Source organism: Lonchura striata, chromosome 10 (genome assembly GCF_050655825.1).
Source record: "Lonchura striata isolate lonStrDom1 chromosome 10, ASM5065582v1, whole genome shotgun sequence".
Taxonomy (NCBI): Eukaryota; Metazoa; Chordata; class Aves; order Passeriformes; family Estrildidae; genus Lonchura; species Lonchura striata.
The window spans coordinates 7,583,122-7,610,734 of record NC_140712.1 but is presented as its reverse complement, the minus strand read 5'-3'; the positions used below and the strand labels follow the sequence as shown (position 1 = coordinate 7,610,734).

Below are 27,613 nucleotides of genomic sequence, written 5' to 3'. Positions count from 1 at the left end.
CTGATGTGGTATCTGCCTGGCTGGAGGCTCCTGTGTGGCTCTGAATGGAAGGTACAAAGTTTAAAAAGGGATGAAGAACCTTGGGGATGCAGGGTGGGACACAGAAGGAGCGATGGCAGGGACTGGCTCACTCTAATGGGGACAACTCTGGCGGATGCATCTTGGGGCATGCGATGAGCATGCTGAGCCTGGGGGAAGCAGATGTGTGTTGGTGAATTTCAGTTCTGGTTTTCTCTGTGCTTGAGCCCATGGAGAAGTGCAGTTCAGGCCAGTCCACTGTTGTACTGTGGGGGATTGATGACACCACCCAAAACCAATGCTTCTGCCATCAACACATTTTTATTTTATGAAGAAATCAGAATGATTGCTTGAGGAATATTGTATCCAAATGGATTTAAGCAGGATCACGTGTATGGGATCAAGGGTTCCTGGTGACTCACGTCATCCCATGTCTCTTCTTGGGTATATTAAGATTTGCTGTTATGGTGTCTCAGAACATACACAAGATTTTTGATGGATATTGTCTTGTTCCACAGCTATTTTCATTATAACCGATTTGTTTTTGTTAGGGATTTGGAAAATCCAGGCTGTTGCAGTTCTAACACCCTCATGGTAGGTTGCTGAGGGGCAGGGCCCGTTACAGGGATCCCTTTGGGTTCATCAGAGGGGTATTAAAGGCAGGACAGGCCGGGCTGTCATGGCTGGGCAGTTGTGCACAGTGCTCATCTCTCAGCATGGGACAGCAGTTCACAACTCAGCCTGCAGCACCAGATGTGCTCTGGTAACCAGGCAGCCCCAGCAGCGCTCCTTGTGTGAGAGAAGATGGCCTGGGAGAGGGGAAAAGATTTCAGCTTCTCTCCCAGAGACCCCCGTGGAGCAGCACAAGGTGCTGTGTGAGCTCAAGGAGCTGTGGAACATGTCCTGGCCTCCCATGGATCATGAAGGGGCCACCAAAGTGCTTTCCACCACCTCAGCTTCACCTTTCCTATCATCAAGAACACCAGAATAATTGCTGGGTAACCACTCTGCCAAGACATCTTTATCCTAATTAAGACAGGAGTGGAGTAAACTGCAGAAACTGAAGATTCTGTTGAGGCAATGTGAAGTGACCCTGTCTCCAAAGGACACGTCATCATCTTCCCACACTGGGGACATGCCCTGTTTGCCTCTGTGGGATTTCTCTGTTCTTAAGAAACATTTTGATGGTTTACTCAAAAATCCCCTGTCTGTGGGAGAACAACACATGCTCATGCCAGAGGCTGATTTCCTTTAACTGCTGGATTTCAGAACTATGTCCAGAAATACCTTCTCTGTTTTATCCAGCATCTTTGGGGTTCTGAGGTACTCGGGATGTTGCTCTGCTGCTGCTGCTGGCAACAGTTCCCCAGGGATGGGGAATCCTGAGGGATATCTTGGGAAGCTTCAAGCATGCAACAAGCCTCATTTGTGATTTATGAAATAAAAGCATTTTTTCTGCAAGCAGTTTCCAGAATCAGCAAAATGCAAGTGCTTTTCTGAGAAAAGCTTCTAGGAGAGCAAGGTTCGAGCCCAACTCCTAACTCTGCACGGGACACCCCAAAACCCCACCCTGTGTCTCAGAGTGTTGTCCAAGCGCCCTTGGAGCTCTGTCAGGCTTGGGGCTGCCCTGGGGAGTTGCTCCAGTTCCACACTGAAGGGGAAGAACCTTTCGCTAATATGCCGCTTAAAGCTCTCTGACACAGCTCCGCCGGGTTTTCCCAGCACCGCTTCCCCTCAGGGCGGTTCCCGCCTCCCCCCAGCCCCTCAGGGCCGTTCCCCTCAGGGCGGTTCTCGCCTCCCCCCAGCCCCTCAGGGCCGTTCCCCTCAGGGCGGTTCCCGCCTCCTTCCAGCCCCTCAGGGCCGTTCCCCTCAGGGCGGTTCCCGCCTCCCCCCAGCCCCTCAGGGCCGTTCCCCTCAGGGCCGTTCCCGCCTCCTTCCAGCCCCTCAGGGCGGTTCCCGCCTCCTTCCAGCCCCTCAGGGCCGTTCCCCTCAGGGCGGTTCTCGCCTCCCCCCAGCCCCTCAGCGCCGTTCCCGCCCTCGGGTCCCCTCAGGGCGGCTCCCGCCGCGATGTTCCGCGGACACCGCGCTTGGTTCTCGCAGAGCGTCAGCCCGGGCCCGCGGGGGCTGTGGGGTGAGGGGGCCAGACGACAGCGAAGTCCAGGGAGCCCCGGGGCACAGAGCCGGCAGGAATCCGCGGGGGAATTGGCAGGGCACAGCCTGTCACCGCTCAGGGGGAATCAGGAAGGGAGCGCAGCCCCACCATTCCTCAGCAGGGCACAGCAGTGGGGACACAGCCCTGTCACCCTTTGGTGGGACTGAGACCCACACAACAGAGCAGAGCATGAGTTTGGCCAGTCCACGGTGCCCCCACGCTGAGGAAAAGCCCTGGGGAGCAACGGGAGTCCCACAGCCATGGGGAGCTGTCACAGCTTCCACTTCAGGGCCCATCTCTGCGGCCTCACAAGCAGCTGTCACTGTGCCAGGTCACCCCGAGGTGGGAACCCCCTGGATGCCATCCTCACCTCACTCCCTGTCCCCTGCAGCAGACGGTGGCGGGACGATCGCCCACTGGCTGGATGCTGACTACCTCTTCAGCAGCGATGCTGCCCACCCTGACACCCGCAGGTGGGCAAAGGAGGCTTTGATGTATTTAGTGAAAAGTGTTTCATAGATACTGACATCTTGTAAAAGTCAAGGGTGTGTTTTTAAAGTCATGGTGTGGATCTGCCAGGATCTTACTGCCCAGTGGGGTCAGGAAGACTCACACCCACATTAAGCTTTAGATAGATGGCATAGAGAAAAATCATCCATGTGTTGAGAAGGGCTTAACTGTGATATAAATTATTAACTTGGTTTCTTGCTGGCTGTGAATTATCGTCTGGAAAGTCAGCATCTAAAACAGAGGTGATAAAATTCCCGAGGAAGAAACCTAGTGCTAAAAAGCAAGTGTGAATTAATGGTAAAAGGAAGCACTGGGGTAAAAATGGATGGAAAAAGGCTGAAATGCTTAATTTAAAAAAACAGAGACTTATGGAACATTTGTACTTATTTAAGGAAAGTCTTAAGGACCTTCCTCGCTTCCTCAATATCAGTGAATATTTGTATTTATTCATTATTTAGTCATGTAAACATATGTATGAGAAAGGAAGCTGCAATGTTTCTTTTGGGCTTTGCTAGGCTGAACTAAGTAGTTTCTTTTTGACACACCACTGCTTAAAACTGGCTTTGAATTTTGGAATCTTTCAACCACCTCCTCCAGCTAAGCAAGGGGAATTCCAGTAAACACAGAATAACAACTTCTGCAACAACATCCGGCCAGACCAGTCCTGGTTTGGCAAAATTCCTCCAGGGGAATTGGGAATTCTGGATAATTAAAAAAAAAAAAAAAAAAAAAAAAATATATATATATATATATATATATAGTCAATGTATATAGTTAGATAGTTCCTTGTGAAAAAAATGTAATCAATTATACACATCCTTAAACCCAGCAAACAAGATTTATTTCCCCTCTAAGGAGGACAGTGAGGGCTGGAACATCCTCCATCTCCAATTCCTTGCTCAGCTGTGTGAGCAGGAGCCAGTGTGGTGATAGGTAATTGTAGAAAAATCCTGTCTTTGCTCTCCCCGGAGTAGTTTCACCTCAAGAGCAGAGTGGGGCTGTGTAATCCCTAAAAATGCATTTACCCTTGTCCCTCCTCCATGCTGCCCCTGGGAGGTGCTGGCAGCTGGGACTGTAACAGAACGTGACTGGTAGAATCTCACAGGTAGAAAATCACAGAAAATTAGGTGCTTTTAGCAAAAAATCAGACCAGACAACACTCCTCTAAATGTTATTGTTTTGGTTTGCATCCAGGTTCTCCTTTGGAAACCAGCTCTCTTTCTCTCTTCCAGCATACACGAGAGTCTCAGTTACTTGGAGGGCAGAGCCACCGTCTTTCACTCCTGTTACCTCTCAGCGTGTGTGAGCACCGGCGCTGGAGAGAGGCCCTCGGTGGCTCTGGGCCACTTCGTCCTGCCCCCTGCCTGCCTGCATGAAGGTCAGGCAAAAAAAAATAATCTGGGGATATTTTCGCAGGGAAATCCCCCATGAGTACAGCCTTGGTGCAAACCAGAACTGACACTTGTCTGCAGGGAGGGACCTTTCCTTCTTGCTTGGGTGTGGCTCTTCCTCCCAGAGAGCAGAGTATGATCCATCTGTTGTCACAGAATGGGCTTGACCTTGAACATTCCCAGGATGGGGCAGCCACAGCTTCTCTGGGAAACCTGTGCCAGGCCCTGACCACCCTCACAGGCAGGAATTTCTTCCCAGTATCCCATCTAACCCTGCCCTCTGTCAGTTTGAAGCCTTTCCCCCTTGTCCTGTCACTCCAGGCGTTTTTCCCCAGTCCCTCTCCAACCAACCCCTGGAGCCTCTTTTAGGCCCTGGAGTCTCCCTGGAGCCTTTTCTTCTCGAGGTGAACACCCCCAGCTCTCCTAGTCTGGCTCCAGAACAGAGGGGCTCCAGTCCTTGGAACATCTCCATGGCCTCCTCTGGACACTCTCCAGCAGCTACATGTCCCTCTGCTGTTGGGAGGAGAGCTGGAAGAGCACTGCTGCTCCTGAGAGGGCCAGAGGGGCAGAGTCCTCCCCTCACCTGCTGCCCACACTGTGGGACGTGTTCAGGACACATGGCCAGGTCATATCCATGAGCTTTTCATCCACCAACATACCCATGTTCTCCTCTGGGCTGCTTTCAATCCATCCTTGCCCACCCTGAATTTGTGTTTGGGATTGCCCTGGCCCAGGGGCAGGACCTTGCATTTGGGCTTGTCCCCAGAGGCACCTGCAGGGCATCACACTGGCAGCAATGCCACAGTCCTGTTTTTTGGTGCTCTCACAGTCACTAATTTTGTTCTTGTCAGAAATCAGAAGGAAAATTGGCCGGTTTATTTGGGAGAAGGCAGACGCCCTTGAAGAACAGGTAAGATGAAAAATTTGTACTGCACATGTATGTGCTGGAGGACGAGCTTGTGCTGAGCAGGGAGCTTTCACAGGAATTTAGGGGGAAAATAGCATATATAATTTTGGGGAATAGGGGCAGGCAACTCAGGAAGCATTTAAAGACATCCTTAGGTCATGCAGAAAGAAGAAAATCAGAGAGGTGAAAGCTCAGTTAAAACTTAATCTGGCCACCTCTGTAAAGAATAATACTTTTATAAATATTTTATTAATAAAAGGAGGGCCAAGGAAAACCTCCATTCTTTATTGGAGTGTCCATCACCAAAGACTAGGAAAAGGCTGAGGTACTTAACACCATCTTTGGCTCAGTCTTCAACACTAAGACTGGTTGGATCAGGACAAGCAGCCCCCTGAGCTGGTAGACAGACATGAGGAGCAGAATGGACCCCCAGAAATCCAGGAGGAGGCAGTTACTGATTTGCTGTGCCACTTAGATGCTAACAAGTCCATGGGCCTTGATGGGATCTATCCCAGGGTGACGAGGGAGCTGGAGGAAGAGCTTGCCAAGCCGCTGTCCATGCTCTATAGTAAGTTCTGGCTCACTGGGGAGGTCCCAGATGACAAGGTATTAATGTGACATCCATCCACAAGAAGGGATGGAAGGAGGATCTAGGGAATTAACAGACCTTTCAGTGTGACAGGTGTCAGGGAAGGTTATGGAGCAGATCACCTTGAGTGCCATCACACGGCACTCCAGGAAAAGGAAGGGATCAGACCCAGCCAGCATGGATTTAGGAGGGGAGGTCCTACCTGACCAACCTGATTTCCTTTCATGACAAGAGGACTCACCTGGATGAAGGAAAAGCTGTGGATGTACCTACCTGGACATCAGCAAAGCCTTTGACACTATTTCCCACAGCATCTCCTGGAAAACTGCAGCTCACAGCTTGGACAATTGGTGTCTGGTCACCAGTGGTGTCCCCCAGGGATGAGTGTTGGGCCCAGTCCTATTCAGTATCTTTACTGAAGATCTGAATGAGTGGACTGAGTCCACCATTGGCAGATACACAGGTGACACACAGTTGAGTGGGAGTGTGGTTCTCCTGGAGGCTAGGAAGGCTCTGCTGAGGGACAGACTGGATCAGTGGACCGGGGTCATTTGTATGAGGGTCGACAATGCCAAGGTCTGGGTCCTGCACTTTGGCCACAATAACCCCTGCAGAGCCAGACTCGGATGAGTGGCAGGAAAGCATTCCAGCAAGAAAGGTCCTGGGAGCGCTGATCAACAGCAGCTGAACATGAGCCCAGGTGGCCAAGAATGCCAGTGGCACCTGGCCTGTGTAGCCAGAAGGACCAGGAAGTGATTTTTCCCCCTGCACTGGGCACTGCTGAAGCCCCAACTTGACTGCTGTGTCCAGTTCTGGACCCCTCAATTCAATTCAAGAACATTTTGGTGCTGAAAAGGGCCAGAGAATGAACTGAGCCAGGGAAGGGTTTGGACCACCAGGAGCAGCTGAGGGAGCTGGGGGGCTCAACCTGGAGAAAAGGAGGCTCAGAGGGGACTCTGCACAACTCCGACAGGAGAGTGGAGCTGGGTGGGGGGTCAGGTGCTGCTCCCAGGGCCCAAGGGACAGGATGAGAGGACATTTCCTTAAGCTGCACCAGGACAGGTTTACACATCAGAAAGAATTTCTTCCCAGAAGGGGTGATTAGGCACTGGAATGGGCTGCCCAGAATGACTGGATGTGGCACTCAGTGCTCTGGTCTGGTTGGGAAGATGGTGATTGGCCATTAGCTGGACCCCATGGTCTTTTCCAACCTAATTGATTCTGATTCCTTGTGCTTGCTGTGCTTTGTGTCCCTCCCAACATGGCATCCTGGGGGCGGGGACAGCACTGCAAGGATTGTCTCCCTTGACCAGACATACCTAGTCTCTCAGCAGTGTGCTGTTCCAGGGATTCCAATTGCCACAGGCTGAGCTCAGTCCTTTGGTGCAGTGTTTTCCTATCCCATGACTACCCACTCTCCTCTCAAAGCAACTTCCCAGCACCTTTGAAGCTGGAATGCCCTTAGATTTAAAAAATTTATGCACTCAAGAGTGCATCCCAGGTGTTCTGCAGGTGACCCAGGGCACAACTGTAACTCATTCTTGTGCTGATATTCACAGCCCGAAGAAAATCCGACACAGGAATCAGAAACAGCAAGAAACAGCTGTGAGGAAGAATCAGAGGAAGAAGTGCTAGACCTGGCTGAGAGGTATTTTCCTACCTTGAGTGATGGGATTTGAATGCACCCCTGATTCCAAGCAAACCTAACACACAGATTTTTTTTTTTTTCCCCTCCTGATACAGCAGTGAAGAAACAGACTCTGAAGCACCTGCCCAGGGAGAATTTCCATACCGTGCCCTCCAGGAATACCCGATAAATAACATGGTGACAGGTAAATAAATACACCTGGAAAGGGCTGCAGATGGAGCAGGGACTCAGTGAGCCCATCTTCCCTCCACAGGCTATGCCTCTGCACAGGACATGAAGAAATATGAGGGGGAACTCCATGACTTTATCCCCGGCACCTCGGGCTATGCAGTGTACTGGGTTCAAAGCAAATTTAGCACTTCCTGTGAGAAGACCAAAATGAAGAGGAAATGGTAAGGAACAGGTGGCTGGAGCAGCAAAAACTTCAATCTAAGAGTTGCCAGATGATTTATATAAATTATCTGACTGCAGCTCAGAGCACTCAATGTGTTATTTAAGTACTGGCTGCAGTTATAGTATTTACTTCTTTAAATAACTACTTAAACTAAATTTCACAAAAAACATAAATACAGACATTTCTCCTCAAAACAGAAATATTTTCTTTTTATTTTGGGGCAGGGGGGTGGTGGTGGTTTAAGCTGTGTTTTAACTAGTTTAAAAATTTTCCTTGGAGTGGCACACAAAGGTCTCCTTACTTTCATTTAATTAAGGAATTTTAAGACTTCTCCCTTTCATTTAAGCACTTGGAAAAGTAACTTCCATTATGGTACAGCCTGATCCCCGGGCTGTCCACTTGGAGGAAGCACAGGTAAACCTAGGATAGGCTCCCACAAGCTCCAAGGAGCCACCACGGCTGTTCTCCCACTGCCCTAAAGGCAGGAGAGCCTCCAAAGTAACAGCTTTGCACTTCACACCCCAAACAACCAGGAAAGAACCCAAAAAGATGCTGGTACACATGAAGGTGTTGAGTCCTCTGTGTGCCCCAGTGTGGCACCCTGAGAACCCACCCGCCCCCATCCCTTGGGTGTCTAAAGACCAGGCAGGTTGAGATGGTTTCCTCACGTTTATTGTAAAAGCGACACACAGGGACAGACTCAGAGCGCTCCTCGGGGCGTCTTGAAGTTCATTCCCACTGTAGGCTGTGTCACCTGCAGGTTGGACAGGCTGCCAAAATCCTGCAAAAAAGCAAGGCAACAATGGGATCAGTCACAGCATCCTGCCCGTTGACAGTGGAGGCAAGTTCCTCCAGGAAGGTGCTGTGGCAGCACAAAGGGTGGACAGAGGTCTCCAAACAAGAGACCACTCTGCTCCAGAGATTGACTCCTCGGTGAGGGAATCATCAGAATAGAGGGCAAGAAACACACCCACCCTGCTGGTGGCAAAGGCCCATACCCGCCCTTTCAAAATCCATACATGAACTAATCCTCCCACAGGACCCAGGGCAGAGGGAAGCCCTTGACACCATCCAGCCACTCAGGGCAGCAGGAGGTGTGCCAGGGATATGCCAACAGCTGGAAGAACAGTTGTGGCTACTAACCAGGAGCTTCAGCATTTCCTTGGTGTCTGGGTCCACTTCAATGATCTCCTGGTCAAGGGCAGAGACCTGGGGACAAAGAGAAGAGAAAAGGTGTGATGATAAAGCCCCACAACAACCCAAATGTCCCCTCTGGTCTCTGATCTCATCCCACTGGCTGTGGGGAACGGTTCAGCCGCAGAGCCAGGAGCATCCTGATGGAAACACAGCTTTTTTGACTGAACACTGCAAAAGGACACTGGCAGCAGAAGGAAAAGCCTGTTTTATGGAAAATCTTTGGAAATCTAGGCCCAACCAAGGCTCCAGGCCAAGGCTGCTGAGGAGCTGGTGTTGGACCCTCACCCACACCAGTCCTGGCAGTCATCAGTGACATTCACAGCTGCCTTGTGACACAAGTCCACCACGGTGCCAATAAATGTGGTTCCACCTCCAGGACAACTGTGTTCTCCTGCTCTTTAATCCCAGCAAAACTTCCTCTAGCCCTCTGCAGACCCCAAAAACTCTTCCTCTACAGGTTTCCTTCCCCAGGAGCTACGTAACACCAGGATTTTTCAAAGAAACCAAAAGCAGCACAGATTTTGTGTGCTGACACTGCACCAACAGCTGCAACATGGACATTCCTTCCCTGCTTGTAGTCCCTTCCCTGTAACCCCTAATACTAGCACAGAAACCAGCAGCTCTGCCAGGAGCTGACTGGGAAGATCTGGGAAAAGGGCAAGATATGGGCTGTACCTGAAGGCTACAGGATTTAGGAGCACCAGGATCACATTCCTGGAACAAGGCAAGCCCTCCTGGACCATCTCACCCAGGTGACAGGTGAGATCTAGACCCCACCCAAACAGAGGGTTAAGGCAAAGGAATTTTACCAAAACCTCCCTCTGGGGATTCCAGCTGCAAGGCAGGTTTTCAGCTGCTCTGAAATACCCTCCTAATTCCCATCAAATTATTTTTTCCTGAATTTTAAGTTAGGAAAACCAAACACGAGAAGCCAGCTGTCCTTCCTGTCCCAGGTGTCAGCTTTGGAGGGAGCCACCTCGGCCTTCTTGATCCAAGCCCTCCTCAGCTCCTCCTGGCTGAGGGTTTGTTTTAAACTTGGGACTGTTTATGGAGATACAGCGAGGCAGAACAGAGCGATGGGGGAAGCTGGAGCCTCACCTCCGGGACGTAGTTGTCCCTCCTCTCCCTCTCCTCCTCCTGTAGTTTGATGGAGATGCCGCGGACAGGGCCCCTCTGGATTCGCTTCATGAGGTGAGTGACATACCTGCGGGGACACGGGGATATCCTGGGCTTTCCCGGGGTTCATGTCACCCTTCCCCACACCCAAAATCCCGGAACCACAGCAGGATGAGAAAAGCTGCCACCATCTACCACGGTGATGTCCCACCACTGACCCGGGCATCACCCCACAGGCTCCAGGGGACATCAGAGACAAAGTGTCCGACAGTAACAGGGTTTGGGGGAGACAAAGACCCCCCCAAACACGGGAAAACTCTCGCATTCCTCTCCCTGCACTATCAATGACCCGGCCACAGGCGGGACCGTAATCACTTTCGAATGCAGGGCCCAGCAGGAACCCCCACGCCGTGCCCGAATCCCCCAGGACCTTCCGATGTACGAACCCCTCGGGGCACCCCCAGCTGCCCACAGCCCATCCTGGACTCTCCGCTACCCCACGCCCACTCGCGGCCCGCAGTGCCTCACCCCGCAATCTTGTTGCGCAGCTTCTTGCTGGGGATGATGGCGATCTCCTCGCACACGCGCTTGTTGGTGTGGAAGTCATTCCCCAGGCGCGTGTAGTACTTCTCGATGATCACCCGCGCCGCTTTCTTCACCGTCTTCGTCCGAACGCGTCCCTACGCGGGCCGGGCGGGAGCGCCGCCGGTCAGGCTCCGCCGAGCCCGGGCCCAGCGCCCCGCACCCCAGTTCCCCCTTCCCCAGCCATCCCGGCCCCCGCCGCCCCCCACTGCCCCTCGCCCCGGTTCCCCCCGATCCCCGCCGGCGCTCTCCGCCGCGGGGGCGCGGGCCCGCCCGAGGATGGCGGCGGATGGCGGAGCCGGACCCACCATGTCGGCGGCGGCCGCGGAAAAGGAGCGGGGGAGGGCGGGAGGCGCCGGAAGCCAGCGCCGGGCAGCGCGCCCCCTGGCGGCGCGGAGGGCCGCAGCCTGAGGCCGCCCCGGAACAGGACGGAGCGGCCCGGGAAGGAATTCCCAGAGAATCCCGGAGAGCCGCGGAGCCAGCGGCAGCGGCCCCGCCACAGCCGGCCCGAGAGGTCACCGAGCACCCACAAACCGCAGCACCCAGCCCCCGAGGGGGGGGTGACCGCAGCAAGGCTGCTAAGTGAGCGCTGCGGGAAGCCTGCCTGCTGCAGGACGTGGGGCGCACACGGCCGCCTCTGTGGCACTGTGAGTCCAACTCGAACCCTGCCGAGCCCTCAGAGGAGCCCTGGGGTCCCTCTCCCCTCACAGCCCTGCAGGAGCAGCCACAGTGGGAGGACACAGGGCAACACAGGCCCTCCCCATCAGCCTCATTAACTTTTTTGCAATTAGGGGAGCTCTAGCTGGAGCCTAGGGGCTTGCAGGGACCTCAGGTAAGTGGGATCTAAACCACGCATGGTTTAGCAGCAGATAAAGCTCCCTCGCAGCTGAGTCACCCACCAGCATCCACAATTCACAGCTCCATCCATCCCTCCCCACAAACCACATCCATACCTCCCCCACAGCTCCAGGCAGTGAGTGACACCACAGCCTCCAAGCCATAAAGATCGCCCATGAAAAGTACACAAGGCTCAAGAATTTTTTTTTTTTGCTGCAACGTGTTTATTATGTGCCAAAAACTACACCACAGCTTACTCCACACGTCTGTAGGAGAGTGCAGTCTTGCCTGCATATACTACAATGAGGTAGAGACTTCACACACAGCTTCACAAAACCCCACAAAGAGCAGCTGGGATATGCAACAATGCAACATCAGCTCAGCAGGAAAGAAAAAAAAAAATAATCATAGTAAAGAGGGAGAAATTATGACACTGGTTCTTTGGCACACAGCTTCCAATAGAGGGGAAAGTAACAAAATAATAATGATCAGCATAATTAAGGTCTCAAATCCCAGCAGCAGCATTTCAGTCGACTGCACTGATACTCCAAACATCTCAGGAAGGAAAGGAAAATTACTTGTCCCCTCTAAGAAAAAGGGCTCCCAGGAACCTTCATCGTCCACCAGAACGCAGCCCTTTTTTAGCTTGTTACAAAAGAAAAGGTAAGTCCTGTGACTTTGTGTGATTAAAAACCTCTATCAACCCCCCATAAGTGCAACTTAAAAAAGTGCAACAAACTATTTAAAACTATATACAGCAGCTCAGAGATCCTCATCCCGTCCAGTTTCAACTCCAAAAACAAAAAAAAAAGCCCAGCCTGTCCCGTTGCAAACCCCCAGATTTGCAACATCCTGCCATCAGCCCCCAGACACAAATTGCAATAATGTTAAAAGCTGCCAGGAAAAGAAAAAAATCTCTCGTTTCAAACGACTTAAAAACTGTTTTTAAGAGTGTAAAAAGGAACTCGTAAAAACCCTCGAGCGTAAAATATGAAATATGATTTGGTTTAAATGAAGAGCAAAGTCTCCTTGTTGTTACAGTAAAAAACGCCAGCTGAACACCCAGGTCACACCATCCAGGTGGGGGTAAATGAATGGAAAGGCACTGTATGGCAACGGCAAAACAATGACCAATGAGACCTGCGCTCTCTCCACCAGTATTGCAAGGAATGTAAAAAAGCGCCTTTAAAAAATAAAAAAACCAGGGCGGAGGCGCCTGCGGCGACGCCTCCGCGACACATGGCCCTTGGTTGGTTGGGTTTATTAATTTTCAATTTTTGCTTCTCGTCAGCAAACCAGGAACCAAAGTCTGGGAACTGCAGAATGGCTTGAGGGGCACTCCCCCCCTCAAAACACCCTCAAACAAACCCCAACAAAACTCACTGTGCATTAGTGCAGAAACAAAAAGACCAGCAAGTGCAAACATGAATGTAAGATTTTTGTTTTTTCCCCATCAGTCCTCAGGAAGAACGTTCCCAGCCGGGCCTGGCTCCGGCAGGCGCTGCTGCGCGCTCCTCGTGGCAGGTTCTCCCAGGACTCTGCCCGTGCCAGCCCCGGCGGCCCCTTAGCTGGAGTCCCGGTTCTTCTGGTTGCGCATCAGCGGGCGGTGGTGGCGCAGGACCTCCATAGAGTGCTGCCAGTGCCAGCACGAGCGGCAGAAGTACTTGAAGCAGATCTGTGGGCAGAGCACAGGGCCAACGCTGGGGTGACACCAGCAGAGCCACTCCTCCCCTTCACCCCCCTGCCCAGTTTTGCAGCCCCCACCAGCACAGTGGATTCATGGGCTGGAGATGGGGAATGGCAGCAATGCTGTGGAGGGGGCCTGTTGTGCCCAGCTTCCATCTTTTTGAACAGGTTTGAAAGTCAGGGACTGGGTACTGGGGCAGACTGGCCTCTGCCAGGGCTGCCATCACTCCCATGGCATTCCTGGTCCCTGCTCATATCCCATCCCAGCTCTGCAGGAAGCTGCCAGAGCCCAAGCCAAGCTCCTCTGCGTGCAGCCAGCGTTCCCTGTGCCTCAGGCAGCCCCAGGTGCATGCACCCCAACCCCAGCTCATCACAGCCCCCAGAGCAGCAGTGTCCCCTCCCTCAGGAGCACCAGTCATTCCTCACACTAGGTCCCAGGGCTGGCACAGCACCAGTGAACTGCAACACCCCCGGTTCAAAGCTGGGTGGACGCTGGCTGGCTGGGCCTCCTGGCAAGTACCAGAGTTGCCCTCGTCAGGAGGGCTGCACCTCCTCTAAAACAAGGTCACCCCTCCTAGCTGGGCCCCATCTTGCCCACTGGGCAAGAACCAGTGTATATATGCACAAAACCCAGCAGCAGGGCCTGCTCCTCCTTGAGAAAACCCCCGAGCACAGGCTGCAGGAGAACTGGCCTTACCTGGTCTCTGCAGAAGAATGGGCCAGGCTGGGCATTGCACACTTGGCACATGGAGTCCTCCAGGTACGGGTCAATCTGAACCTGCAGGAGAACGAGGCAGTGGGCATGGGGCAGCACCAGGCTGATTGCCCTCTCCCTGGTACCTCAAATCCATCCCCAGCAGCACCCCTAGGGCTGGCAGAACAGCAGCCCCACTTCCCGCTGCTTGAGTGGGAATATAGGGCAGGCTCCATCAACACTGTTGCTCTCAGCAGTACCACCCCTCATGCAGACCCCTCCCTGGGCTGTCCCACCAGCCCCACTCACCTTCTTGGTAAACTTGGTGGTTTTGATCTCCACAAATGCAGCAGTCACAGCCTTCAGATAACTGCGCTGGTTGTTGAAGGTGACACGGCCCGACCCTGGAACAAGCCAAACCACAAATGTTAGAGAGGAACAGCAAAGGCCAAGAGGGAACCACTGCCAGCACCACCCCCTCCCTGGTGCCACTCAGAGAAACAGCTTTGACAGGGAGATGGTATCCTAGGGGAAAGTTTTCCTGCCTCCTTCTCCAGGCACCACATTCCCAGGATCAGCAGAGTGCTTCACACTACACCCGAAATACACCAGTGCTGAGACAGCTCAGCAGCTTTTATTCACAGCCCTCCCCTCGCCTCAGAGCCTTCTGTTTTGCAGCCTCATTGCTGGTCAGCAGCATTCCAGCACCACTTGCTTCCAAGCCAAGGTCTATTAAGCTCCAGGACTGACACTGGCAGATCCCTACAGCTCAGCCACAGGACAAAGTGCCACCCAAAACCCATCCCATTCCCCTCCCAAAGCACTGCACAGGACATGGGCAGGAGGGGCCTGGATCCAGTCTGGGGTTACAGGAGGTGCCCTCAACCAACCAGGGCACAGCTTAGTTACCAAAACTGAGCTCTGATTGCTGTGACTTTAGCACAGTTCTAAGGGTGGAAGTGCCACAGAGCTGTTTGGAGCTGGATCTTGCCTACTTGGAACAACCTGGGCTCTGCATGAACCACAGCAGGTTGGGGTCACACACTGGGACCTCACAGGGCCAGCACAGGGAGGTTCTGTGACATCTCATCTACAGTCACACAAAATTTGCCTGAAGTCTCATACTCCCATTTCCCACCCTCCTCGAGACTGTCCCCCTAAAGGCACTTCAGGGGCTTTGCAGCACAACATGCATGCCCTAAACCTGAGCCTTGCCCAAAAAAGCCTGACTGCTACCCAAGGACAGTGACCCAGCAGTGACAACTCCACACTCCAAGATCTGACATGGTTACTGCCTGGCAACACCAGGAGATCCACAGTCTCTATCTGTGACTTGCTGTAGCCTAAGCTTGGAATGCTGGTCCTCAGGCACAGGCTGTGGGGTTTTTCCAACAGACCAGCCACCTCAGTGCTGTCCCCTGGCCCATGAGGGCTCCAGGGACATACACACGTCATGACACACCACATTTCAGCTCTGGTGACAAGAGCCCAAGAGTGGGTTAAGACCCACAGCTGTCTCTGCCCTGGGAATGGAAAAGCAGCTACAGCAGCATCCAAAAACCACTAAACAGCATTGAACAAGGACAGAGAAACCTTCAGCCATGCCTAAAGGCATATTCAAAACTTCAGGCTGCTCTGGAATGATCCAGGACCTTCCTATTCCCCAGCACATCAGCACTATCAGCCCTCCCCAAGGCTGGTCTTGACTCCCCAGGGCCAGGAAATGAGAAGCACAGACTGTAGAAGAGGTTGAGCAGCATCTGCTCTCTGAGCCTGGCACCTGGGCAGTCTTCCAACAGAAGGACAAGCCAAGGGCACACTGCAGCTCCTCAGAGCACAGCAGGAGCAACCATCAATCCTGGTGGAATCATCACTTACCTATGGGATATTTGTGCTTGTCAGTGTCGATGCCAGCATAGACCACCCCTCCAAACAGGTCGTACATGACGGCTGCCAGGGCCTCTGCGTTGAGCATCCCATGCAGGGCCCCCACAAACACCGTCTTGCTGGGGTCCAGCCGCTGTGAGGGGCTGCGCACAAAGTTGCTGTCGGCCAGCACCCATGGGATCACCTGCACCTGCAACCAGGAGCACCCCTGAATCTCAGACTTCAGCCCAAGCTGCAAATGTCTTTTGTTATCTACTGCTGCTCAGGGCCCACATCCATATAAAGCTACAGACACCCGCAGAGAACCCACAGGGGGACAAAACCAACTCTGCTTCCAGCCAAACTGGAACCTAAGCCAGCAGTTCCTTGGGGGTGGCAGCCAGAGGACAATCCACATCCCTCTACCTGCATTTATAGCCCAGTCAGGTACCTGATGGTGGAGGGGACCACTGGAATGAATGATCACCCACTGCCAGCTCCATCAGGAACATCCATCCAGCACAGAAGCTCTGCCAATTGCCGGACACCAGGAGAGCTGTCTAGAGCACAATTAGTTTGTGCCTGTCTAGATTAAGAGCTGCATCTCCATCCTGTAACTCCCTGAACTCGGGCAGTTGTCCGTGATCTGAGGATTGATCCCTTTTCCATAAACCCAAGCAGAGCCTCTGGCAGCCCCAGCACAGGTCAGCCAGCCAAGGCCACACTGGGGAGCAGCCTGGGATCCAAAGTATCTTTCTGCTGAGTGTGAGTTATTTGTTCTGCAAGCAGAGGAGGCCTGACAAAGCACCTGAGGGGTCCCAGTCTGCCTCTGCAAGCAAAGGTGTGATGGAAGCAGCACAGAGTAGTTAAATCCCCATTTCCATGCTCTGTCCCAGCTAACTGAAGCCTGAAGGCAGGCTCTGCCACCAGCCTAGGAGCTCCAGGTTGGTTTGACATAAGCTGTTATGAGGGACACAAACACCAAGCTGACACATCCCTACCACATGCAGACAGCAGCCAAAGCCAGCTAGGAGCCAGCACACCTTCAGCCGCTGTTCCAGCCCCGCTTTCCTTTCCTCCAGGGATCTCCCTCTGCATCCCCTGCTGCCGCATCAGGCTGCTCTCCCAGCTCTGCTCACCTCTTTGCAGCGCATCCTGCGGCTGGACATCTTGAAGTAGTACTCACTGAGCCCGTCGGGGCTCAGCAGGTCCTGGGAGCAGGCCTGGAGCAGCGCACGCACCGACTTCTCCGACTCAAACACCAGGTACACGTATCCTTTGGAAAGGAAGAGAAAAAAGCAGTGTTAGGAGCTGTGGTGGAAGAGGAACAGATCATCCCAGTTTGCATACATCCTCATCATCACTCTTGGGTGCCACCTGAAATATCTGTGTGGTAGCTCTTGCTGTTCCCAACAGACTTTTATGTATAAGCCAAGCTGGAAGAGCCCAAACCCAAGCACAGCACAAAGGGGCAGGATGCCCAGGGCCATGTGGGCCACTGTCCATCATCCACAAACCACACCTGGATATGCCAGGTGGGCACCACCAGCCTGGCCACAACAAGGGAGAAAAATAGACTCTGCTATGTATTTAGGATGGACTGGCTCAAATACAGTTGAGGGCTTTCAAGTCCCTTTCATCAATGCCAGTGCTCTACCTCACATTGCTCTGGTGACTGAATGAGGCCATCAAACCAGGCTCCAAACCAGCCACTTCCTACCCTGTAACTAATTCCTGCTTACACAATATGCCAGTCTAGCTGCACGTGCTGGCACTGGGATCAGCAGCTGTTCCTGAGCCAAAGCCCTACATGGGGCTCCAGAAACACCCAGAGAGTTCCCCCAGCCCACAGTTCTGTCTCCCATACTGCTATGGATGGGTGAGGATGCTGGGTTTGGGGTGCCAGTGCTCTGCAGCCCAGGTGCAAACCCAAGTGAGGGGAGGACATTATCCCAGGTGCTCTGTACCAACCAGTCACCAGCATGCAGCTGTACAATCCCAGCATCCGTGCTGTAACATAGCATGGGAAAAAAGTAACCCTACCGTGTTCGCTATTACCTTTAGGCATATTACCTTTGGGAGGACAGCGTGGGTGTTTGCCATCCTTACCAGGCCACTCCACACTCAGGGAGCCAAAAACACGGAAAGTGTTGATAAGCCCAGCTGCAGATAGAAGGAGAGAGGTCAGTGCCCTCCACAAAAAACTCCATCCTGCACTCTAATATCAACACCCAAGGCCTTAGTGTGGGCCCTCACTTTGCAAGGGCTGCTCACCTTCTGTAATGTCCCACGGGACTCCTCCCAGGAACACTTTGCAGGAGTAGACAGGGTTCTTGTAGTTTCGGGGAGGCAGCTGCCCGCTCCAGGTGCAGGTTGCTTCGTTCACAGCTTGGAGAAGACACCAGTCATACTTGGTACAGGATCATTTCCTTCCCACTCTCCCACAGGTCTCCCCATCTTCCCCAACTACAGGCTGAGCAGAGGTGCACAGCCACATGCAGCTGCCCAGACCCACCTGTTCTCTCAGCAGATAGAGCCAGAGTCAGGCTTGGACCTGGAGCAAAGTCTTTGTTCAGCCAGTGTCTGCACAGAGGCCACCAGCCCTCCCAAGTGTGGGACTGTCCCCTAGACCTCCTCCCAGCTCACCTGCCGCCTGCCGATGAAGCCGGGCTTCTCTTTCAATATTGAAGGGGTCTTCTGGAGAGTCCAGAAGATCCCAGGAAGGCCACGCAGATGCTCCAGGCCATCTTTTCGATGCACTGGCCGGGGAGGAAGTCACTGCAGCCAGGGCAGCTTGATCTTGATCCAGCTGGGATCCCACTCCCATCTTCAAGGGGTCTCTTGACACCCCACTGAGAGGCAAGAAGGGCAGAGGAGGGGATATGCGAAGGCTTGACTGCAAGAGAAAGACCATATTGAAATCCAGCTCTGAGTAAGAGCACATAATAGCAGGGGTGAGGCATCACACTGAGGCCCTGCCCTTGCCCATGGCAAGAAAGGGAGCTCTCAGGGATTTCCTGAGACCCTCTGAGGCCTCACAGAGGCAAGAAAGCAGCAACTGCAACACATCCCGACACCCTAGGAAAGCCCTGGGCCGTTCTCAACTGAACCCATGCCCATAACCAGCACCAGGGATCATTAAGCAGGAGGCACTTCAGAGACCACCAAGCCAACAGCTACCCCTGGCTGTACAGCCTCAAGAACAGCATCACCCCTGGAGAGCACCAGCCTGAGGCTCTATGCTGTGCCCACAGTGGGCAGGGCTTGTTGGAAGTGCTCATGGACTCTGCAGGCACCAGCTGGATCTCATCCTCACAGCCCAGCTCCAGGGCTGCCTGACCAGGGAGTGGGCACCACGCATCACAGCTCCTCCCAGGGCAGGAGGAGGGAAAGCTTGGATTAATGGAACAGCAGGAAGCGAGATGCTGCACAGCTCCGTGCCAGCTGTGCTGCGCTGTCCCTGTGCAGCCATGGCAGCCGCCCACGCCAGGGCCGTGCTCAGTCCTGCCCTTCACAAACAAGGCCAGCACAGAGCCCTGCACCACCTGCCACCAGCACTGCCTGGGTGCTGCAGTCACTTGGCACATCCCGATTCTCCAGGGTGGATCACAGCAGAATCAACCCCACATCCAGTCAGGTCTGTCCTTCAAACCCACCTCAACACAGGGGTCAAGGCCATGGCAACACCACAGCAGAGCCTGGAGCAGCTCCTGGCTTTATCCTCCCATGCCAAGGCCAGGCCATGCAGCAGCATCCCAGAGCTGGCTGGAGCCAGGCTGCCCTGCTGGCACCCAGAGCTGCCATTTGCACCCACCACAGACCCATCAGAGCAGACTGGGGCAGTCAGCCAGACATTCACTTGCTCCTTGCCTTTCAAATTTATCTGTGCTTTAGGGAATGGGAGCAGGCCAGACCCAGTTTGCTCTAGCAGAAACTGCTCTTGAGATGGAGAAATGCAGTCAAATGGGAAGAGCAATGAAAGGCAAGGACAGTAGTTCCTCAGAAGTCCAGGCTGGATCAGCCACTTCCCTCCTGGGATCAGGGCACACACACCACCCTGCCTCAAACCAGCTCAAGCACTCAAGCCCCTCTGGCAGCTACTGTAACCCAGTAGGGCTGCAAGCACAGACCCAAAAGACCAAAATATCACCTTTGAAGAAAAAAAAAAAAAAACAAAGAGGATACTGCTGGCTTGTGCTGAAGGACTGCATGAGCAGCCTTTCTCCTAAACCCTGGGCTGTGCCAGTGTGTGAATAGCTCCTCACAGCATTCTCTCATGCTCCTGAGCAGCCAGGGCCCTGGCTGGCAGCTCCATTCAGCTGTTCTGTCCTCCCCAAAAAACACAGGAAGACCCCAGGACCCAAACTTACAATCAAGTCTGAGAGGTGGTCAGAACCAGAGCTGAACCCACTGGTGTCCGAGTCCGAGGGGCTGCTGGAGCGGGAGTCCAGGAGGGAGCGGGAGTTCCTCAGCGGCGGTGTGGAAAACTTTTCTGGCAGGTCTGAACCAATGGGGTCTAAAGGCAGAAAACCCAGCGGGGGCTTCCCCAGGACGTTCCCAAGAGGGTTACTCAGCATGCTGAGAACTGCAAGAGAGAGAGACAGAGTCTGTCAGGGCTGCAGCACAACACTGCTCCTTCCTCCTGGCTCCTGTGGCCCACAAGTGTCACGTCTGGGAGGTGGCACCTCTGGTGGTTGCCAACAGTCAGGCCATAGTGCTGCACAGAACCCACAGCAGCCTGGTGTGGCTGACAAACATGAAGACTGTTTATGAGACAGACTGGGCAGGAGAACCTGCTTCATCTGGGAGAAGTTCAGAGATCCTGCATCCCAGATTACAGACCTCAGAAGTGCTCTGGGACAGGGCCCTCTGCCCAGTCCATGCTGCTTCTCCTGGAGCAAGCTGGGGTTCAGAGGGTCAAGTCTCCAGGGGTAGGGGCACACATCACTGGCAGGCACACCTGGCCCACCAGGAGGAATTTTCAGGCTCAGAGGTGGGACACTTCTCACACCATCCCTGCCAGGAGCTGGCTGTGGGCAGCCAGGAAGGTGCCAGCCTGGGCTGCTGACAGAGAGGCTTTGCTATCCCTGGTGTGTGTTCACAGCATGTCTGTCTGGTCAGGCCTCTGCCCCAGAGCCTGCAGACAAGGATGTGTCAGACTGCTTCCCTCACACTTCAGGTTTTCCTCCCACTGAGGAGAATCTAGGAGAATGCCTCCCTACAAAGATAACTGCTTCTGAGCAGAGGACCAGGCCATCCAAAGGTCACAAAGTCACATCCTGGTCAGCAATATGGGGGCAGCTGCCACCCACAAGGAGAGGGAATGTAGGGCAAGGGATCCCACAGGGGCACACCACCAGCCAGTCTATTCAGAAAGAGCAAGTCTCAGCAAGATGAACGCATACCCAAACCAAGTGAAAAGAGCAAAGCATTCAGAAATGGTTTTAATTATTCACAGGCTGCAAAACAGGGCAGCTTGCCCTGAAGCTTTCAGTTTTCTGCAAAGCAAATCTGGGATCCACTCAAGATCCTCCAAGCCCCACCTGATCTCAGCAAGCTGAACCATGAGGTTTTAACCTAAATTTTCAGCAGCTCTTATGCAGATGAGAATTAATAATCCAAACCACCAGCCAAACCAGGAGAGCAACAAAACCATCGTGCTCGAGCACACTATGGTCAGATACCAGGACAGCATGGTGACAGCACCAGGGAGAGCTGCTGAGCACAACTGAGGTGAGATGCTGGGATGTACCTATCCCCCAGCTGCATTATCCAGTGACACACCTGCCGTGAATCTTGCATCTCCAGCCCCATACTTGGGGGGAAAAAAAACCTCACCCCCCAAAAGTGACTTCACATAGGTACAGGTGGGTCCTTTACCTGAAGTATCTCCCTCAACTCAAGGCAGAGATCCTAGCAACAGTCACATCTTCACACATTTGCAGAGCCTCATCCCTGCAGGATTCCCCTATTTTGCCTACATCGTGGGACTAGGAACTCCCCTCTGACCACACTGAGAAAGGGACCTCCTGCCTTTTGCTCTCCCCGACAGGCAGCACCTGTGCTCACACCCAGCCCTGCAGCCACAGGAAAATACCAACCAGCCCAGCAGTCCTTACCTGGGCAGAGCCCGGGCAGCAGCAGCCCCAGGACCGAGGGAATGTGACAGAGCTGGGGAGGAGATGCTCCCTCCTAGTCACAGCTCCGAGCAGGGCACAGCATCTCCCAGCCCCGGCAAGCTGCACTTGCTGCTCTGCTGACTTCTCTGAAGCCACGTGATGTGTTTAAAAATACAGCCGGCGTATTGTTCTGGGGAGACAGCTGAATCTGTCCGACAGGCTCCAAAATCTGATTAGTCACTAAACAGCACAAGAGGCAAAGCAAAGCAGCTGATCCCACAGCCCAAGCCTTGCTGCCAACAAATGCTCCCGCACTGACACCCTCCTCCTTCCCCAGCCAGTGAGGGCCGTGGGTTTGGAACGCCGCAGCCCTGTGCTGACCCTAGCTGCACAGCATTCCAGAGACCTGGAGCAGCTAATGCCAGGCAGACTGCTACCAGATAATGCTGCCCTGCCCCACATCTCCTGGTAGGCAGAGATGTGGAACCAGCACTCTATTTAGGATGCCATACTAAGTGTCTGGGGCTCATCAGGAGCTCCCAGTGGCATTACAGGGTCCAGCTGCTCTGCCCCATTTATGTCACCCTCATCTCTGCCACCACATACACGTCTCTCCCATGATTTCTCAGCTCTCACAGCAGCTACAAAACCAGTAAGGCCAGCATAGCACACTGAAGTGTCAGGATTACTGGCCATTAAAAGGATCTACTGTCTGGGCATTTACCACCACACAAAACTCTGCCAGCTTCAACTGCCCCAATCCTAACCTCATGTCCTGGAAATGCTGACATCCTGCTGTTAACACAGATGGATTCCATCCAGTCCAGCAGCTTTGACAGCTCTGCACTGGCAGCACTTGATTACACACTCTGCAGGACAAACTGAGCTCATGGGAGACCCCACATCACCCCAGTGGGCCTGACTCAGCTTCACCTGGTACCCACAGCCACTCACAGGGACATTCAGAGGAAAAGCCATGAGTCAAACTCAGCATTTCCTCTTTTATCCTTGCTCAGTGACCAGGCTGTGTGCCCCAATGCCAAGCTGTGCAGGTAGCCTAGGAAACACCTGCATAAGACGTTCAGATCTTATTCCTCAGCACTCTTATCCCAGAAGTATCCTCATCCAGCTCCCTGCTCCAACCCACCAAACCCCTCCTGAAGAATGGGGCACAAGAGCCCAACACAGGCTGCCCACCTAAAAAAAGCCTTCAAGGCACTGGGGCCACACCTCTTCATGGGGAGTTGGGTCTTGTCTCCCCTTCCAAGCAGACAGCTCATGTAAGGGAAAAATCATTCCAACACACATGCAGGATGCATCAGCAAATCCTGGAGTTAAGAGCATCCCTTCAGGTCTCAGTGAAAAAGCAAGTATCATGGAACTACTCAGGGTACAAACATGAGTGCAAAGTAGTATTTTTCACACCTAGAGGGGAAACTAACTGGGGGGAGTCACCATGACAGCCACTCACCACTCGCACGCCAAGAGCTTCTGGGACTTCTCCTGCCTCTGCTCAATGCAGCAAGGGAGGCAGCACATGGCAATGCTTCTCCACAGGGGACAGCAGAAAAGGAGCTTTTAATAGAATCTGGGCACTGACTTTTGACTCGTTGCTGCAGCTCTGATGGCTGACGCAGAGGCAGCATGCTCTGCTCCATCTCTGGGCACGCCAGCCCAGCACTGGCATGTCTGAGCTCTGGGGAACAGCCGTGACACCACACAGCACTGCCAGGTCCTGGCCACACAGGCCACTCCCTGGAGAAGGAGCATTTTTCAAACTACTCTTCCTTAGCTGAGCTTTCCCTAGTAACTGCTGTTTGGATACATCATTATTCCTGCATCAACCCAGCACCCCTAAAGAAGCCCAGGGGAGCACACTCAAGACTCTCAGACCCATCATACCTGAGCCAGACACTTGACAGAAACAAGCAGTTACAGTGAGCCCACAGTGGTGGTTTCAACTCCTGAGGTCATCTCTACCTGTAGACCTCAAATTATCCTTTAAATCCCACTACCAACCACTGAACTACCACACTGAATGTGAGTTTAGCCTAACAAGCAGATCACTCCACCGTATAAGCTGCAGTTCAGAGCACACTTTGGGAAAGTGTCCCAACAGCAAGATGTCCAATCCAAGCACTTAGAACAGCTTTTACTATTCCATCCACCAGTTAAGACATGCAATTTAAGCATCTGCCCAGGACCCTGGAGCACACAGTTCTTCCCTGTACACTGTAATTTGCAGCCATTTGATATGTAGACCTTCCTAGCAGCTTTGCCCATGCCCATTCTGTAAGAGATGAATATAAAGATGAGCCCCAAGGATTGCTGGTGCTGGCAGCTCAGGGAAAGAAGGGCTCTGGGAAAATAACCACTATGCTGATGACAAATGACAGTTTATTGCCTTGGATAACACCTTAAGAGCAACAGGATCATTTAGGCTGGAAAAGACCTCCAATATAGAGTTCAACCTTTGACCAATCACTACTTTGCCAACTAGACCAGAGCACCAAGAGCCACATCCAGGTATTTCACATGGAGCATCCACTGAGTTTATGCTGGATAGGCAGAGTTAACCAGAACCTCAGCTACCTGCACGCTGCCCTGTGAACAAAATGCTTCAGCTCAGCTCTGTGGGAGACCACCCCGTCACCAGCATATGAGATCAGGGCTGACACTCTTGACTCCCTGGTGCATCAGCTCCATCAAATTATCCAGAAACTGAGTCTTGCCCAGAGCAAAAATCTCTTATCCAGCAGCTGCCCAGGTCCTTCCATTCAAGTTCTTCCTCTGAACGTCAATGGGAGCTCCCCCATGGCTGAGAACAACATTTGCCACAAGGCCCTGGAGACACATGGAGAGTGGGCCAAGGAAGTCCTGTTGCAGGAGCAGTGTGCCAGCCCAGTTCTCAAGCTGCCAGCTGTGCCTGGCACCCACAGACTCTGTGCACAGGCAGCTTGACACCGCCCTGGCCGCAGCCCCAGGGTCAGGGGAGCGTACCCGTTGTGAGAAGTAATGCTCTGGAGATGTGTTCCAGCCTTCAGAAACTCACTCAGGGCTGAAAAAAGCCAACTTTGAAGAGTCCAGGACTTGTCTGAGCTAGACCTTCAGAGGGTCACCTGAAGGATGGTGAGCTCTTAAGACCTCCTGCTGCATCCACCAACTACTACATAGGCTGGAAGTCCACCTTTGTGCCTGGATCTCCCCACAGAACAGGAATGCTCTTTACCAGGAGAAAGAGCCAGGTTTCAGTGACACCTGCCATGCCCAGAGGCTGCAGCACCATACACACATTTGGGGCAGGGCAGCAGAGGAGAGAAGCAGTGTGACTGAGGCCCTGGAGCCTGAATACAGTGCACTTTCTTTTGTCATGCATCAAATAGGCTTGTAAAGTCAAAAAAAAAAAGAGCTAATGTCCTAAACAATAGCCTGCTGCAATTCCAGAAAAACAGCTCGTCTGCAGTTTTTACCACCCAGCCAAGCTCTGCCCTAGTGGGGTGGGAGCAAGCTGAATGTTTTAGTCAGCCAAAAAGCAGCACTTCCTACAGACACTGAGAAACAGTGGCAAGAGAAACATTTGCATGTCTGAAAAGCAAATAGGCACCTCAACCACCTCCTACAGGTGTAGTTCAGCAGTGACACAGCCAGACAAGCTGCCAGGGTGAGCAGCTTACCCTCCTCACACACCAACACCAAACAGCTCAAAGCTCATGGCAGGGAAGGGGTGACCAACACTCCAGCCTAATCCTAAATTTTAGCACTTCTCTCCTGCAGCTGTTGGGACCAGAGCTGCCTGCAAGGAGCCTGCACAGGAACACTGACTGAAACACGGCCAGCTGCAGTGGCAGATGTGGGGCTGGAGCACACAGGACAGGGACAGTCTTTGCTTGGCACAGGGAAGGCAGTCACTGCATTCTCCCCATTTACCAAATTCTTACAGGGGCACAAAAAAGCCAAGGAAAAGCCACAGCAAGAGTAGTGGCACAAAAATTCCTTCCTCTTAAGTGAAGCAGCCATGGAACAAGGCCTAGAAGTGGAGAGAACTGTGTCCATACAGCCCTGGAGCTCACCTGAGCAGCACACTGGACACATCCAGAGGCTCTGGCAAGCTCAAATCCTCCAACTTTCATTATATTCCCATTACTCCACTGAAAAAATAGTCAGTGCTGTTATTAGAGGAGCCATGCAGAGTCCAAGGCACATGGCCCTCTCCAAGCTGTAGCACCAAAGAAGTCCCAATAATCTTGAGCCAGCTCCCAGAACTGCAGATGTAATCAAACCAGCAGCAACCACCATCTAAGTAGGACCTACAGTACAGCCCATTTTTTTTTTTTCTGAACTACAAAAGAGGAACCTCTGCCCTCACAGATTCTTCATTTGGGGCAAAGAAAAACTGAAGATATTCCGGCAGCTATTTCTGGTTTGCTAAGAAGGGGGCAGGGGAATAAAAAAAGGCAGCCTGATCCCACAGCTGAACCACAGAATTAGAGTCAGGACACCTGAGGTCTATTCTTGGTTCTGGCACCAACATGGTAAGTCACTTGCCCTGAAAAATGGAAACAGCAGCATAACTGGGAACAAGCAGAAGATTATTGCATTAACATCTGAGAGCACTGGTCCTCTGCTGTCACTGAGAGCAGGGCCTGGCTGACAACAAGGCTCACAGCTTCCCGAGGCAAGGAATTTACTCCTTTGTGTTTCTAGGAAGGGTAAACAGCTACCCAAGGTAAATATAAAAATCAGAAAAGACAGCTAAAATGCAATTCAGGATTACAAGTGCCCAGGTAATTGCATTCACTAAGCAGGCTGCCACAACCACAGTTGTCTTTAAAAAGATCAGAACACTGAAATACAGCAGGTTTTAACATGTATCAGTCCCAGAGAGATTTAAAAGCCAACATATTCAGGTCAAATTCCTGACAACAAGCTTCAGCTTTGCAAGCCTCAAGAACAAACACTTCTATATTAAGTACCAAACTCCTCTCAATTATCTGCTGCAACATCTAGGGTGCAAACTGTGCTGTGTGTGTTACCTGATGTGATAACAAGGGGAGTGACTCATCCTCAGCTGCATCACAGTTTGGGGGTGTCTAGGCCAGGACACACCTTTAGAAGGGGGACTCTCTGGAAGGGGGCAGGGTGTTGGCCAGACCCCTCTACAGGCTGCAGTAAAGGAAAAACAACTGAAAAAAAAAAGACCAATTTTAGTCCCAAACTCAATTTTCCTTAGGAGATGGCACACAAGCCTCACTGAGGCCTTCAGCTAGCATAAAGTCACTGCCAGACTGGCACTCCCAAACCCCACCAGTGATGCAGGCTCCCAGTGACCCTTCAAAGGTCTGCACCCCTTAGCATCACAGCTTGGAAGTTAGCCTCACCTTCCACCACACTCTTGGGGAGAAACCCAGGCAGAGGGGCAAGGACAGATGTCCCCACGACCATCTCAAATGCGTGGCACCAGCTGCTGTGCCCGAGAGCAGCCTCTGCACTGGCAGCAGCTCAGACAGCACCTGTGATTCAGCTGTTTTGCCACCACCTGAGGGACCAGGCACAGGGGGAGTGAGCTTGCAGATACAGATAGAAGGTGCAACCCTGGCTGGAGATGCCTTGCCCAGTGCCCCAGCCCTACAGCAGCACCACTCAACCTCAGTGCAGTGACAGCTCAAGGACCACAGCATCCTTTGGAAGGGGATCATTTCCAAGCCAGCGCAAAGGAGGGACCCACTTAAAAGGGTGTTTTTGTGGGAACAAGAGGCAGAATTAGTTTCTGGAGCCCCCTTGGGCTACATTATTTCTGCCACCCTCCAGCAGCTTTCCTACACTGCTCTGAGCAAGAGCTGGACTGGATAACCTCAACCTTCCAACTGGAGCTACCCTAGAAACTCCAGCCTGCCGAGAGCACTGCAG

The 27,613-nt window shown here is 52.9% G+C and overlaps 3 protein-coding genes and 1 non-coding gene across 18 annotated transcripts in view; 1 reads left to right on the top strand and 3 right to left on the bottom strand.

Annotated features, from left to right (window-relative positions):
- Nucleotides 1-137: 137 nt before the first annotated feature.
- TERB2 (telomere repeat binding bouquet formation protein 2) lies at nucleotides 138-11,726 on the top strand. 2 transcript variants are annotated; one of them, XM_085588617.1, is made up of 8 exons: nucleotides 138-2,149; nucleotides 2,562-2,643; nucleotides 3,913-4,058; nucleotides 4,923-4,981; nucleotides 7,127-7,215; nucleotides 7,311-7,399; nucleotides 7,469-7,607; nucleotides 8,649-11,726. In XM_085588617.1, exons 1-8 carry the CDS (start codon nucleotides 2,086-2,088, stop codon nucleotides 8,749-8,751), a joined length of 771 nt encoding a protein of 256 aa, XP_085444743.1. In that variant the 5' UTR covers nucleotides 138-2,085; the 3' UTR covers nucleotides 8,752-11,726. The 2 variants fall into 2 exon arrangements, with proteins under 2 accessions (XP_085444743.1, XP_085444742.1); XM_085588616.1 differs by lacking the exons at nucleotides 138-2,149; nucleotides 8,649-11,726 and having other exon boundaries at nucleotides 2,352-2,643; nucleotides 7,314-7,551.
- Nucleotides 8,264-10,839, bottom strand: RPS17 (ribosomal protein S17). The gene is made up of 5 exons (XM_021554194.4): nucleotides 10,813-10,839; nucleotides 10,451-10,602; nucleotides 9,905-10,010; nucleotides 8,753-8,818; nucleotides 8,264-8,390 (listed from the first exon to the last, which is right to left on the bottom strand). The coding sequence occupies exons 1-5, from the start codon at nucleotides 10,813-10,815 to the stop codon at nucleotides 8,310-8,312; spliced, it is 408 nt and encodes a 135-aa protein (XP_021409869.1). The 5' UTR covers nucleotides 10,816-10,839; the 3' UTR covers nucleotides 8,264-8,309.
- Nucleotides 10,184-10,311, bottom strand: LOC116184023 (small nucleolar RNA SNORA71). Its single transcript, XR_004148745.2, has one exon. It is a non-coding gene; the product is annotated as a small nucleolar RNA SNORA71 (small nucleolar RNA).
- Nucleotides 11,727-12,585: 859 nt separating the features above from the next.
- CPEB1 (cytoplasmic polyadenylation element binding protein 1) overlaps nucleotides 12,586-27,613 on the bottom strand; it is a 40,829-nt gene continuing 25,801 nt past the window's right edge. For 8 of the 14 annotated variants that reach the window (XM_085588601.1, XM_085588604.1, XM_085588609.1 and 5 more), the window contains 10 exons: nucleotides 19,958-20,172; nucleotides 18,234-18,483; nucleotides 18,103-18,141; nucleotides 17,862-17,975; nucleotides 17,646-17,750; nucleotides 16,727-16,863; nucleotides 15,600-15,798; nucleotides 14,031-14,125; nucleotides 13,725-13,805; nucleotides 12,586-13,016 (listed from right to left, as the gene is read on the bottom strand). In XM_085588601.1, the coding sequence (XP_085444727.1) occupies nucleotides 12,906-13,016; nucleotides 13,725-13,805; nucleotides 14,031-14,125; nucleotides 15,600-15,798; nucleotides 16,727-16,863; nucleotides 17,646-17,750; nucleotides 17,862-17,975; nucleotides 18,103-18,141; nucleotides 18,234-18,483; nucleotides 19,958-20,172 (1,346 nt within the window). In that variant the 3' untranslated portion in view covers nucleotides 12,586-12,905. The remainder of the gene's footprint in view (nucleotides 13,017-13,724; nucleotides 13,806-14,030; nucleotides 14,126-15,599; nucleotides 15,799-16,726; nucleotides 16,864-17,645; nucleotides 17,751-17,861; nucleotides 17,976-18,102; nucleotides 18,142-18,233; nucleotides 18,484-19,957; nucleotides 20,173-27,613) is intronic. The other 6 variants (XM_085588603.1, XM_085588606.1, XM_077785866.2 and 3 more) reach the window with 4 other exon arrangements.